General features: G+C 36.0%; 2 protein-coding genes across 2 annotated transcripts in view; one reads left to right on the top strand and one right to left on the bottom strand.

The window, feature by feature from the left end:
* Window positions 1–13,774, top strand: part of kek3 (leucine-rich repeat, immunoglobulin-like domain-containing kekkon 3 protein) — a 600,794-nt gene that overhangs the window by 292,483 nt on the left and 294,537 nt on the right.
* LOC111509239 (heat shock cognate 71 kDa protein) overlaps window positions 8,959–13,774 on the bottom strand; it is a 43,694-nt gene continuing 38,878 nt past the window's right edge. The window contains exon 9 of the mRNA XM_074182806.1: window positions 8,959–10,064. Coding sequence (XP_074038907.1) covers window positions 9,943–10,064 — 122 coding nt within the window. The 3' untranslated portion in view covers window positions 8,959–9,942. The remainder of the gene's footprint in view (window positions 10,065–13,774) is intronic.

The following is a 13,774-nucleotide window of genomic DNA, read 5'->3' as shown; positions in this document are numbered from 1 at the left end:
CCGCCGACGATCTTTTTTATGATGATGCCTAGTTCCTTCTCGAGACTTCGTAATGCAGAGCCCGAAAACACGATCCACCAGAGTCTTGATGATTTCTCTTTTGGTAGATTGATGGTGATTGGAATCGTGTCTGTATTTATAGAGTAAGGAGGGGAAATGTAGACCCACAGCACTCAGGCCACATATGATCGATCCATTGTACGTCCTTTCGAGGAGTTGTCCTCTTAGGTCATCGTCCATCCTGGTTTTTCCAGGAAGGTGGACAGGTCACTAGGAGATATCTCCTTCATATTGGCAGGTGTAGGCCAAGACTCGCCGAAAAAACACTCAAGGCAATCTTGAGCTCTTGGCGTCCGCCGCAGGAAGTGGCCTTGCCTCGGCACCGCAAATGTGCGTACACCATTGCCTTTATACAAGGTGATCTGCTATGTCTAGCCTCATTCCAAGCGGTTGATTGGGGTGGACATTTCTGTTCATCTCCAGCTACTGCCTCAGATTGAGGTGAACACTTTTGTCCAGCCTCGGGATTCTTTTTTGTTTTTGTTGTTCCTGTTTTGGGTTCATGTGTGTTCCTACGAGTAGCAAGGGAAGAGTTGGTCACCTCTGGCAGAGCCCCACCAGGGGTTTAGGAGAAAATTCAAGGAAGTCGCATACATGTTTTCCAACAACGTATTCAGCCAAGCTAGCGTAGAGATACGCATCGTATGGAAAACCATCATCAAGCGAAAAATGGCCAACTCACGCCGAACGGTCATCTCCCACTAAACCAGTGAAGCGAAAAATGGAAAGCGGTGATAAGTGAAAGTACTCGAACGACCCATAGATAGTCATCTCTCGGAAGAATCAGTCCAGTCATCACCCGAAGATGATTGTAGATACCAACAATCGAAACGTCGTGAACTAACGTGGCTTGTAATCTCTTAATTTTGTTTTTTTATTTTCTTTTTTAATTTTTTTCCTTTATTCAATTTTTGTTCAATTTTTACTTGTATTTTAATTCACTGTGATTTAATTTCAGGTTTTTGCTTGATATAATTTTTATTTTCAGCCATTAATTTTTTAATTCTTCTCTTTTAGGTGTCTCAGGGATTTCAAATCATTTTATATATTAGACAATGGAAGTCCGAATTAGCGTAATTTATTACCTCCTAATAAAAACGTATAATGAAATCATAATTATGCCGTACATTATTTTCAACACTGAAATCAGACGTTTCTAGATGTATAGGAAGGAAATATTCTCGGAATACACTGAAAATAAAAGTGGAAAAATATTCGCATAGAACAATCATTCGGTAATATGGAAATATAAACTACTATAGCTTAATGGCTTAGGGTTAACCTGGAGACATTTTTCAATGATGGAACTCCCAAAAATTATGGGTTATGTTTTCATAAATTAAATACTTTTTTCGTCAATAATCTCATCTTACTTGCCCAGCTGTGAAGGCGCTAGAAAATAATTGTTTGGAAGGAATTGTTATTATATTTTTTCAGTCCATATGAAGCCTACTTTATCTTTTTATCTGTCCCATCTATCCCATATGGATATTACTGGAGTGAAGATGAACACTTGGTGATCGAAACACGTGTCGAGGAGTTAAAATAACGGTTTGGTGTTGGGAGAAATGAATATAATTTAAAAAACTAAAAAACACGCTTTCAAAGAACATCGAACTAAAAAGTTTAAAATATTTTTTAAATAAGCTTGAAACAATAACGAACGAAAATTACTAGTATTATTGTGAAAAAAGCGACATATATAAGATATACAAAAAATATGGCACAAAGCGCACACGCTTTTTTCATAATAATACTGGTATTTATCGTTCGTTATTGTTGTAAACTCATTTAAAAAAATATTTTCAACTTTTTAGTTCGATGTTCTTTAAAAGCGTGTTTTTCTGTTTTTTAAATCATCTTAATTTTTATTTTTCAGTTTCGTATGCCATTAAAGCGTGTTTTCATTCTTTTCAAACTATACCTATTCATTTTATCTAAACTTTGGGATCAATAAGCCGTATACTGTTTAGAATAATGATCATTGATATTTTCCGCTTCCGGAGAGGAAGCCTGAAAATCAGCTACATAGCACAAGGCAGCAGGCGCGCAAAGGAGGGTTACAAATAAGGCAGCAGGCGCGCGTCTTAATAATTTTTTTTCAAATGAAAAAATACATGTAAAGTGAGTTCGAATTATATCAAGGAGGTTATATACAGCGCCATCTGCCCACGAATAGATCAAGCAATAATGTCGATAATTCTGTCAAAGCTTGATAGTTACAAACAAACATACATGCATACATACATACATATAGGTGAAGCTTATAAAAGTGTGTTATTGAAAACTCCAGAAATATTCATTACTTCACCAAAGGTCAATCAGTACATCACAAGTATCCCATACGAAATCAGCGTGAGTCCCCCGTAGTCGAGAAATTGTGGATCCATTGATACGACTGCAATGATTCGTCCACTAACAGAAAGCCACACATTATAAATGAATAAACGAATACCTATTTCATATAACACGCATAACATCTTCAACAATAATGATGGGTTGATGATAGTTGAAATAAAAAAAAACATCAGAATGGAACGATACAAACTTATGAAAACTGATTATCTCAAAACGCTCAGCTCGTCCCCATAAACTGTAAATTATCGAGAAAATTAACGGCCTCAGTACTCTCCCTATAACCATCGCGGAAGCGATTCCTGCAACAAGCAACAGATTTATCCGGGCTCATAGCCCGCTCGGCTTCGAATTTATTCCAGAAACGTCGATAGCTTAAGCGGCAAATATTTCTGGGAATAGATACGGCACGTAGACTTTTCACCGTGGAAATGTCTCGACGCCGTTTTTGAAGTTTCAATTTGGCTTTCATGGGATTTTTACGGATTTCTGTCGAATTAATATCGGTTTGTACCAATATAGATAAGAGCAACGAATTGATTTGCATTTTTTCTCGACGGTTTACGTATCGGGATTATCGACGATTCCGGGGAATTCGAAGAGGGGCAGAAATAGAAAAAAATTATTTATTTTATCAATCGAAACGTTTATAAAGTAACAAAAACTCGGTCAGACTTCGCGATATGACCTTCATACTTCCAGTCAACGCATATATCATTGAAGATGTATGCCGCAGTAGCGGACGAAGCGGCATTCGATCATAACCTACCAGCCCGGATTTTGTCACCTCTAATCGTGACTCAGGCCATGTAAGCCTGAGTTCGATTTGCCGTTTTCCAAGAAGACAATTGAATGGACAGTGTAATTCACCTTGAGGTTTTTTCAAATGGAACATCCAATTAGCCTGTGTTACCTCTTAGAACTGATTCGAAAAAATTAACACCAATCTATTCCAGTTGATGCAGGGTGACCAGAAAAGTTGATAAAAATAATTTTCATTTGATGATTAAAATAAAGATATATTCAATAATCTCTGAATGCATCATACAAATTCGAATACAAGGAGGAGTACATATGTTCTGAAGTCAGATGGCAGATGGCAGAGTTTGGTTTTGACGGTAAGACAAAATAAAGACTGCATAGATGAAGAATTCTAATTTTGGTGATCAGAACTCATATCATGACAAGCAAGATGAATATCACTTCTCACGTAGAATTGCGTGTCACCTGCATGAGGATAAACTGAAAAATAGGGTATATATTTTCGCAATTGCAAGGTGTACGGTGTACGGTGATCCTAGGATCGATCCCTGAGACATACCTCTTTTTATAATCGCAGGATGAGGCAGGATCTTCTTCAAAATCACATACTGAAATATTTTGAACATATATTGCTTGATTACTCGTGTTACAGCATCTCAAAACTTTATTTAATATGAAATAGTCAGCAGAAGTTGGTGACTAATTTTATCGAAGGCCTCAGACTAATTAACCAACTCAAGAGTACATTGTTCATCATTATCTAGGGCAGGAAATTTGTCGTTTCTCACTTTCAACAAAGCTGTATTAAGATGAATCCTTCACGAAAATCAGAATGATGTTTGGTAAAATGAAGAAAAATTCTTCTCTTTCAACTTACCTCTAACAGAACCTAGACAGTAGGTTCTGGTAAATGCCCGCCGAAAAGCAACTACTTTCTCGGCTATCACCGCACTGGACATTGACTTACATCCGACACACATTTATGAAGATACCTCACAGCCCCATCTAGTTCACGAGATGGGTACTACTGTGTGGGTAGTTTTGGAGGGATGAATATTTTTTCTTCAGAAAATCCGTTGTTCTATTTACAAAAGTTAAATATATGCTCGAGATGTGGTAGAATTAACGGAGAGTAGTATGAAATCATCGTGCATTCGATTTTATGGCTAGAAACTTCTCGAGTATTGGTATTTTTTTAGTAGACGTGAATGTGAATTCACCTCTTTCAAGAGTTTTTAAAGGGGAAGAGCTCTGAAGTTTCCTTATTAGGCACTTATTGACCTTTGGAAGTTAACTCACCGAAATAATCTTTGAGATTTCATTACAGTTTCCAACATTTGCAAGAATATCTACAGACTTTTTAAAGACAGTTATTCAGTACCTTCCACATATTATGGTTGTTGTTTTGTTGTAATTGCGGAAAGACATTTTTCTAATTTATTTGAACGTAATGCAAAGTGGAAATGAAATTACACGTCATAATTTGTTATCATTACTCGTATAAAAAAAATCCAACCTCTGCTACTGATAGATATACACACAGGACTACTAGTACAGCATATATTATTCTAAGATACATTCGACCATTTTGATATTTTGATTTTCTTCTTTTTCATCATCATTCAGAAAGCGGAATGCTGCATGAAAAAAATATATTGACTTGGCTGAATAGATTATCCACTGAAGATTCTTTCAGATACAAACGGGAAGAACTAAATCATACAAAACAACTACGTTCAAATATATAATTTACTTTTTTCTTCGCTTCGAGAGTTTTTTATTCTCTATATGAAAGAAAATGGAAAGGAACCTCTTTGACTTCGTAGAGAGTTAGCCAAAATTTGGACAACGTCTAGCGGTCAATTGCGAACCGTTTGAATATTTACTGTGAATTTTCTTTCGTTCGTTTCAGGTATTGAATTCAGTTGCTGCATAACGACGTTATTACATTTGATAATTGAAAATTGTAGTCATCAATAACTTCTCAATTGAAGTGGCAAACATGATAGCCCTGTTCCCTGTGCGAACTTGATACTTTTTGGAAGGAGTTCAGAAAAATGACTCTGGAAATTGAAAAAGAAATAGAGGCCTATCTCGAGACTTTCAAAGAATATTGCTCATTCAGTGTGTACCCCTTCTCTCTACTGTTCTGAACAAATGCTCTTCTTTCAGTATTTAGAATGATAAACATTGGAAGGGGCTCTTTGGTAATTTTGTTATTACTGAAATTCAGCCTGGTTGAATCTTCGATAATAGCTAACACTTCTAGACCAAAAAATGTTATAATTTAGAGTCCTGTTAGAGGAAGTGAATGTATGACAAGACACGTGTCGCGGTTTCTGTAAACCTTTATAGTGAAAATCACACCACAATAAAATACTAGTAAGATTCTTGATTACTTTGGCAACTAACAGCTTTATCTCCATGTTCGATAAAAGATATATTTATTTAGTTTATAACTATTCATTATACCACATCACCATTTTTTCATCTCTCCCTCAACTAACGAAGATATCGAAAACAGCTGGAGTTTTTTCCCAACAACACACCGTTATTCCAACACCTCGACACGTGTTTCGATCACCAAGATGAAGAGTTTGATCTTTCTCTTGAAGATAATCATTTGGTGATCGAAACATGTGTCGAGGTGTTAAAATAACGATTTGGTGTTGGAAAAAAACTCCAGTAATATTCATTACTACACCAAAAGTTTCAAACAGTGCATCACAAGTAACGAAGATATTGGTTTTAAGAAAGTTTTGAGTGGTTCATTCTACTCAATCAATAGACTGCACAGTGGAAAGTAAGACCACGTTAATCGTCAACTAGACCAAGTTTATATTTTAGAGAGTTTTCGTTTGTGAGGTTGCGCCGGCTGGTTCACAGAACATCGGATTGAAACATAATTCTCCTTTCATTTTTCCATTCTGACCAGTCTATAAGGGAAGAATTTTCTCGTTGTCCCACAGATAGGGGTCGGACAGCCAAATACACACAGACAGGCTATTCCTGAATACTTTATAAGCCTCTGTGGATTCCCATCCGGCAAGCGCGTTAGAACACCACCAGGGGGTTCTTTTCAAATAAAATCCCCAAATATCTCACGTTATAAAAGATGACTTAACGTAATGTCGGTTCATGAATGTCGGGATGTATAACTTTTGTGCGGCGACATTTCCTTTCATTGGTGATGTTTTGAGCGAAGGATATTGAAGAGAAACTTGATCGATCAGTTTTTGACGAGAAGATTTGACAAATTGGAATGATGGAATATTTTTTCTCGTTAAATGTGGTTTATAATATTTATCGCTGAATGTTATTGTTGGAATTTCTATAGTTTCCACAAATTAACATTTACAGTACGACCGGCTTTGAGGTGACATGTGTTATATACTTCTAACGATTTTATATACACTGTGTCCGTAAAGTATGGAACAAATTCATTTTTAGCTAAACAGGTCATTTCAAGAAATAATCCTGAAACACGTCGATTTTGATGTTAATTTACCGTATTTTAAAATAATAATCCAAGATACAGGGTGAATTACGTTCGAGTAATGACGTCACCGTCATTTTTTCAAATGAAACACCCCCATTTTGTCTCAATTTTCGAATTACTCTAGCTGAGCTGATTCCAAAAATGTATCACATGTTGATTCCAATTGGTACAGGGTGGACAAAAATACAGTAGTTGTGTGTGTGCTAATAAAGTAACGCGTAACATTCTTTATTAGGTAAATTAACAATATTATCAAAAATACTTATTGTCTAGCGGCAATTGGTTTGAATGTAACACCCCGTAGTTTGCTACATGTTTAGAGTAATAAAAATGAGCTGTTTCCAAACATGTTTGGAACTTGTGGTCTAGCAGACAGAATATGAAAGAAATTATTTCTTATCTACATTTATAAAAAACATAGTCGTCTAGTTTTTTATGAAATATCATTATTTGTTTAGTAATTTATTGATGTTCAGTGACAGTTTAGTACTACAATATTTTTGGTATTCATGAATATTCGAATGATTGCTTAGCTTTAATTGGAAGTAGAAATGGAGTTAAGTGTAAAACAAAGAATTGAAATACTTATGATGATTGGGTATGGAGACAGATCACGAACTCAGATGAAAGTGTGCAATTTGTTTAATGATAAATATCCAGAAAGACCTATAACGCGTTCAACAGTCAGTAAGCTGGAAACGAAATTTCGAGAAACTGGTACGGTTGCAAATGTACGAAAATCAGGTCGTCCCCCTGCAAATGCTGATACAGCATTAGATGTTTTACTGAGTTTTGAAGAAGATGCGCACACTTCTGTTCGTGAAGTTAGTCGCGAAATCGGTGTTGGCAAAACAACGGTACGCAAACTATTGAAGCTTGAAAAATGGCATCCTTATAAAATCAAACTTGTACAAGAATTAAACGAAGATGATCCCGAAAGACGACTCCAATTTTGCGAAAAAATTATGAATAAATGTCACCGAGACCCTCTCTTGATACAAAACATTATTTTTTCTGTTGAGTCCACTTTCACGTTAAATGGTGAGGTTAACCGTCAGAATTGTAGATACTGGGCAAAAGAAAACCCCCACTGGATGCGTGAGCATCATACACAATACCCTCAAAAGGTAAATGTATGGACTGGAATTGTACGAAATCGAATCATTGGACCCTACTTTATCGAAGGTAATTTAAACGGGGCAAAGTACCTTGAGTTTTTAAGGTGGTATCTCGTACCTACTTTACGTAATTTATTTCCCAGCAGACGTAATCCTGGAGGTTTTGATGAAAGTTTATGGTTTCAACAGGATGGTGCACCTCCACATTATGCTGTAGATGTTAGAAGGTACGTAGATAAAATTTTTCCGAACAGGTGGATTGGTAGACGTGGACCCACTGAATGGCCAGCGAGGTCACCAGATTTAAATCCTTTGGATTATTTTCTGTGGGGCCATCTGAAGAATGTTATTTATAAAACGAAACCAGCAAATATTGAAGATGTACAAGTGAAAATTCGAACAGAAATAAACAATATCACGCAAGAAACCATACACAAGGTTCAACAAGAATTTGTACACCGTTTGGGTTACAGTCAAATACAGCAAGGGCTGCAGTTCGAACGTTTAATATAAAGTCATGTATTTCAGCATATTCTGTCCGCTAGACAATAAGTATTTTTGATAATATTGTTAATTTACCTAATAAAGAATGTTACGCGTTACTTTATTAGCACACACACAACTACTGTATTTTTGTCCACCCTGTACCAATTGGAATCAACATGTGATACATTTTTGGAATCAGCTCAGCTAGAGTAATTCGAAAATTGAGACAAAATGGGGGTGTTCCATTAAAAAAAAATGACGGTGACGTCATTACTCGAACGTAATTCACCCTGTATATTAGATTATTATTTCAAAATACGGTAAATTAACATAAAAAATCGACGTGTCTCAGGATTATTTCTTAAAATGACCTAAAAATAGCTAAAAATGAATTTGTTCCATACTTTACGGACACAGTGTATATAAAGTACGCTTTATTACAAATAATTGTATTATTTCTCAATTCAGCTCATTAATTATGCATTTCGTAATATGAGTCCTACGCTCAACTTCGGTTTCAATGAATTTCTCTGTCTTTGTTTGTACTGCATTCTCAATGTCACTGTTTCAAATTGATAATAATATTTAATGTGTTCATGCTACAAATACATTTTCTGCATTGAATTGAAATTTTGGTAGGGGATTTTGTAATTTGGCTATTATTTTTGATAAGGCATGTCATTTTCAGAAGGTAACTTTTATTAATAAAATGTATATATTCGTTATAACTATTGACAGTGATGTCACTCTATTGGCTTGTGAAAAAAGGTTCCCTGCCAGCTCAATATTTCTTAGTTGAGAGATTGATGATATCAATCACGATTATCGGCATCCAATGCAATGTTTTCTATTGAAGAAAATGTTACAATCACCAATCAACCAAATTGAAAATTGAATAAGTAATATTTTCGAATAATTCAATTGAGGATTACGAATCAAAATAAAAAACAGGATTTTTGCCTCTGCAGTTGGAGAGCTCTCATACATTCACTATTAACTTGACGTTCACGTTTGAGAGTTTCTAAACAGCTCTTCTCAGATACTTCCATCATGTACATTAAAAGAGCGAGAAGTATGATGAACCCTGCTGTTAAATACTCGTGGCGATTGATCCAAATCGAAATACATTCAAAAATATTGAGTAAAAGTGAAAAAAAAGATCAGTGTTGGTCCACTTATCCACTTTTCGCACTGCTGGAACTGCATAAGTTTGAGTTGAGTCAGTGTTAGTCCATTCTTCGATGTGATCTAGTGACGAAGGTAACTCAAGAAAATTATCGTGAATATCAATTACTAGTTTGAACTCTACATTGATCATTTGAGAGTCTCGAAGTCCGTCCAAGTCCACACGCACTTCGTCGAAATTACCAGAACCATAAGGAACACAATTATCAGCAACAGTCCTAATACCGTAAGGTTCTGAACCCTTCGTGATGAAAAATGTGTATTTTGAATATTCAGCTTCCTCTTTATCTCCCAACAAAAATACTTTTAATGAAATGTATTCTTCTATCGTATCAACTCTGAGTGATATAAAAAACAAGCGATTTTCTTTTCTGTGCAGGAAAATACTTGCATTTGCGGACCATTCGGTTGTATCTATGTTGAAGTTTGGCCCCTCTAGAAGAGCGTTGGGGTGTATTTCCTGGAAATGCTTGATCATCAGATATGTAGGAACCTGAATGGAAACCGGGCATTTCGGACATACATATTCCCTACTTCTGCAGTATATTTCGTGAAAACGCACTTGAGAATACCTGAGAAGTTTGCGGCATCCATCAAATCTGTAAAGAAGAAACCAATATCAGTTGTCTATTATACGAATGAAGTTGGAACTCAATAGAGATTTACAATAGAGTTTTGTTCTGGTAAAGTTCTGGTATGTGAGATCAGTATTCGTGTTGGATATTGAGTTACATGAATATGAAAGATAAATTTTGTTTGTATGAGAAGATAGAGAATTTGTGACTATGAAGGAGAGCAACAGTTGATATTTAAAATGCCTCGTCGTATTCAAGATTTCTTGATGCGTCACTTTCTTCGCAAAAATATCAATAAACCCTTCTTCTCACCACTGAAACATTTCCACTATTTGCTTCCTAACAAAAAATTATATCCTGAAAAACTCTTACTAAACACTCAAATCACTCACTTTATATATTACGTCACATCAAAATGCTTTCTGATTGCTTGACGTCACAAGTCTGTATACAGCATTGGACAAAATGTTGATACAAAATCTCATCATATTATTGAGAAGTAATTGAGGTCAGTTCTCATCAAGAAGTAATATGAAGTGTACATTGAATATGAGTTTATTTCAGGAGGCTTTAGTTTTTGGGAACAAGGTTTTTTACTATCTTCCATAAATGTCTGTTCGGATATACCTAATTCAATGTTTGGCGTGTTGATTGCCGGGGAAGTAGTTGTTTTCCGGCAGGCATTTACCAGAACTTACGGTGTAGGTGAATGGGACAGATAAATATTTCTAGATTTTGTTTCGATATATTCATTTTCTGATTCTCAAATTCTTTACCATCTCATCAATAGCAAGATTGCTGGTATCATTTGATGATATAAGTGCAGAAGTCGAAGAGAAAAGTATTTTATGAAACGTGACTGACTCAGTGCTTTCTCTTCTGGAAATCTGGCAATAGCGGTTGCACTTGCTGAGTGTCAAAGATTATGTACATATAACATGTTTAATCGTATATCAAAAGTGTATTGTTATTTTTCGAAATACTTATATTTATTGTATCAGTCATCATAGATAAATCAACAAACCTGTTGACACATTTGAATAAACTCTGCTTTCCGACTTTCTCGAACAAAGAAACTACTCCATCCTCTTCATTCTCCGTACAACGTCCGCATTTCTTCTCTTTATTTTCGTACACTTTGACAGGCCCTACCGAAAGGAACTTATGGCAACAGCTGCACGACAGAGACTCAAGTAATTCGTCGGGAAGAAGGAGAGACATGTTTTTCCTGTGATTTTCACTGCCGCGTATATTTGATCTTTGTTTTGGTCGGACATGAACTGAATCATGCAAGTTTACTGAATCATTAAGTCGATATAATGTGTAAATTCTCGAAAGTAATAATAGTTTCACGATGTTGCCTAGTGTGCTTGGAAGTCTCACTTCTCATTATTTTTCGTCAAGAGGTTTTTAAAAATTCAGCCTTGTCATTTTTCATATCTTTTGAAGATGTTCACACAATTTTTGAAAGGTAGATACTCTTCTCAATACTGTACAATCTTTCTTTTATGTCCTATGAAACTATAAAATGCATTTTTCATAAACATTTGATACTTATATTATATATACTAGACAAGTTGTTGCCCGCGGCTTGGCCCACGTTAAATTTGGTTCATCAATAAAGTTTTGTGACAGACCGTTTCAAACAAATAGTTAAAAAAAATTTATCAACTCAAAACTTCAGGTTTACAACTTCAAAACTGATGAAATTCAATACAATCTGTGAACCCCTATTTTTCCTGTTCGGAAGTGGAATTTCCTGATTTCCTTTCTAGGTGCTCATTTACGCTATACAAAGAACCTACCTGCATAATTCAAGATTCTAGATTCAGTAGCTTCGGCTGTACGTTAATATAAGAGCGGACAAGAGCTAGTTATTCAAATTTTACTTTAAAAATATAGAATGCTAACTGCACTAATGAATAAATAATAGCTTGGAGAATCGAATTATATTACCTATAAAGAAATTTGCCAAACTAACACAACCGTCAACGACGTCTGCCTTCACGCTTCTACCCGCATTCGTGTCGCGTTCTCGGCGATGGTGCTTCATTGATTGGACCGCCCCTCTACCCCTGCGCTTACTGCGTTGCGTCACGGTATTATCATCGTGATACCTTTTAAACGATTCGTCCAAATTACTTCTGTAGAAGACAAAGTTTATCTATATAGTGTTCCCAGATCTGTTCCGGTCTAGTAGAGTCTTGATGATTCCTCTCTCAGTCGATTGATGGTGGTTGGATTCTTGGTTCAGATATTGTCCCGTGTGAATGGGTTTTGGACATACAGAGTAAGGGAGAGAAGGAGAAGCCGCCACAACCAGTACTTGTTCTTCCCTACATCGGAGGATTGTCGGAAAGGATAAGAAGGATTAGGTTCAAGTATAACATCAGAACCTGCTTCAGATCTGGGAACACTAAACGTAGCAGTCTCACGAAAACCAGGCCATCAAACGCGGACTGCGATTCCAAGAATTGCATTTACCGGATACCCTGCGAGTGCGGAGAATCATACATCGGTGAAACTGAGAGGCCATTGAAAGTTCGTATTGCTGAGCACAAGAAACACATACAGCGAGGAGAAACCAGCAAATCCGGAATAGCAACAACAACTCATCAACATAACATCAAGTGGGCTCAAGCTGAAATCATCCACAAGGAAAAACACTGGTTCAGAAAAAAATTCAAAGAAGCTGCATATATGTTGTCCAACAATGTATTTACCCAGCTAGCGTAGAGATTCGTAACATATAGAAACCTATTATCAAGCGGAACATGACCAACTCCCGCCAAACGGTCAGCTCCCGCTAAAATCCAATGAAGCGGAGAGAGGGCAGAGAAGATAGGTGAAAGCAGTCGTATGACCTATAAATAGTCAGATCTCGAAGTAATACGTCCAGTTATTTCATTAGTTTGGACTTCCATTATCTAATATGATATAAATTGATTTGAAATTCCTGTAAAAAACTAAAAAGATTAGCTGAAAAATAACAATTATATTAAGCAAGCTACTGAAATTACAATGAAATGAAATACAAGCAACAACAAAAAAATGAAAATAAAAAGTTGAAATATTCCAAACCACACACATACACGTTACTACACGACGTTTCGATTGTTAGTGTCCACAATCATCTTCTGGTGATAACTGCACCTATTCCTCCGAGATCTGCCTATTTATAGGTCATTCGAGTGCTTTCACATATCCCCTCTTCCCTTTCACCGCTTCATCGATTTTAGAGGAAGTTGAACGTTTGGCTGGAGTTGGTCATGTTCCACTTGATTAGAGGTTTCCATAAGTTGCGTATCTTTTCCGTATGTTGCGTATCTCTTTTACACATTCTTCCACGGATTTCAAATCAATTTAGACGATGGAAGTCCGAACTAATGAAATGCTCTACGAAACATTGTCAACCACCTTCAAACCAAAGTATAGATATGTATTAGTATAGATTATGTCAGTATCGACATATTCAAGAAATTAAAAAGAAGAGAGCGTTCAGAAACTTGCATTCAAATTAGTGTTTATTTGTGATTAAAACCAAATTTCCTCCTGGTTTATTAAATGCAAAGTCCGAAGGAAATTTATTTCTCTCCCGGGCACTCTGTGCTCTTTTCATTACAGGCCATGAATTAACTTTCAATTCGCACAGGAAGAATAAATGAGGTTCGCATTCATGAAATATTGCAGTTTTAATTCTATCAAAATTATCTGGATGAGTTATTTACATCGAG

Source organism: Leptinotarsa decemlineata, unplaced genomic scaffold (genome assembly GCF_025532065.1).
Source record: "Leptinotarsa decemlineata unplaced genomic scaffold, Ldec_3_MD MMD2_tig00026328_RagTag_RagTag, whole genome shotgun sequence".
In the NCBI taxonomy this organism is placed as follows: domain Eukaryota; kingdom Metazoa; phylum Arthropoda; class Insecta; order Coleoptera; family Chrysomelidae; genus Leptinotarsa; species Leptinotarsa decemlineata.
Note: the sequence above shows the minus strand (reverse complement) of the source record. Positions and strands in the feature narration are given on the sequence as shown.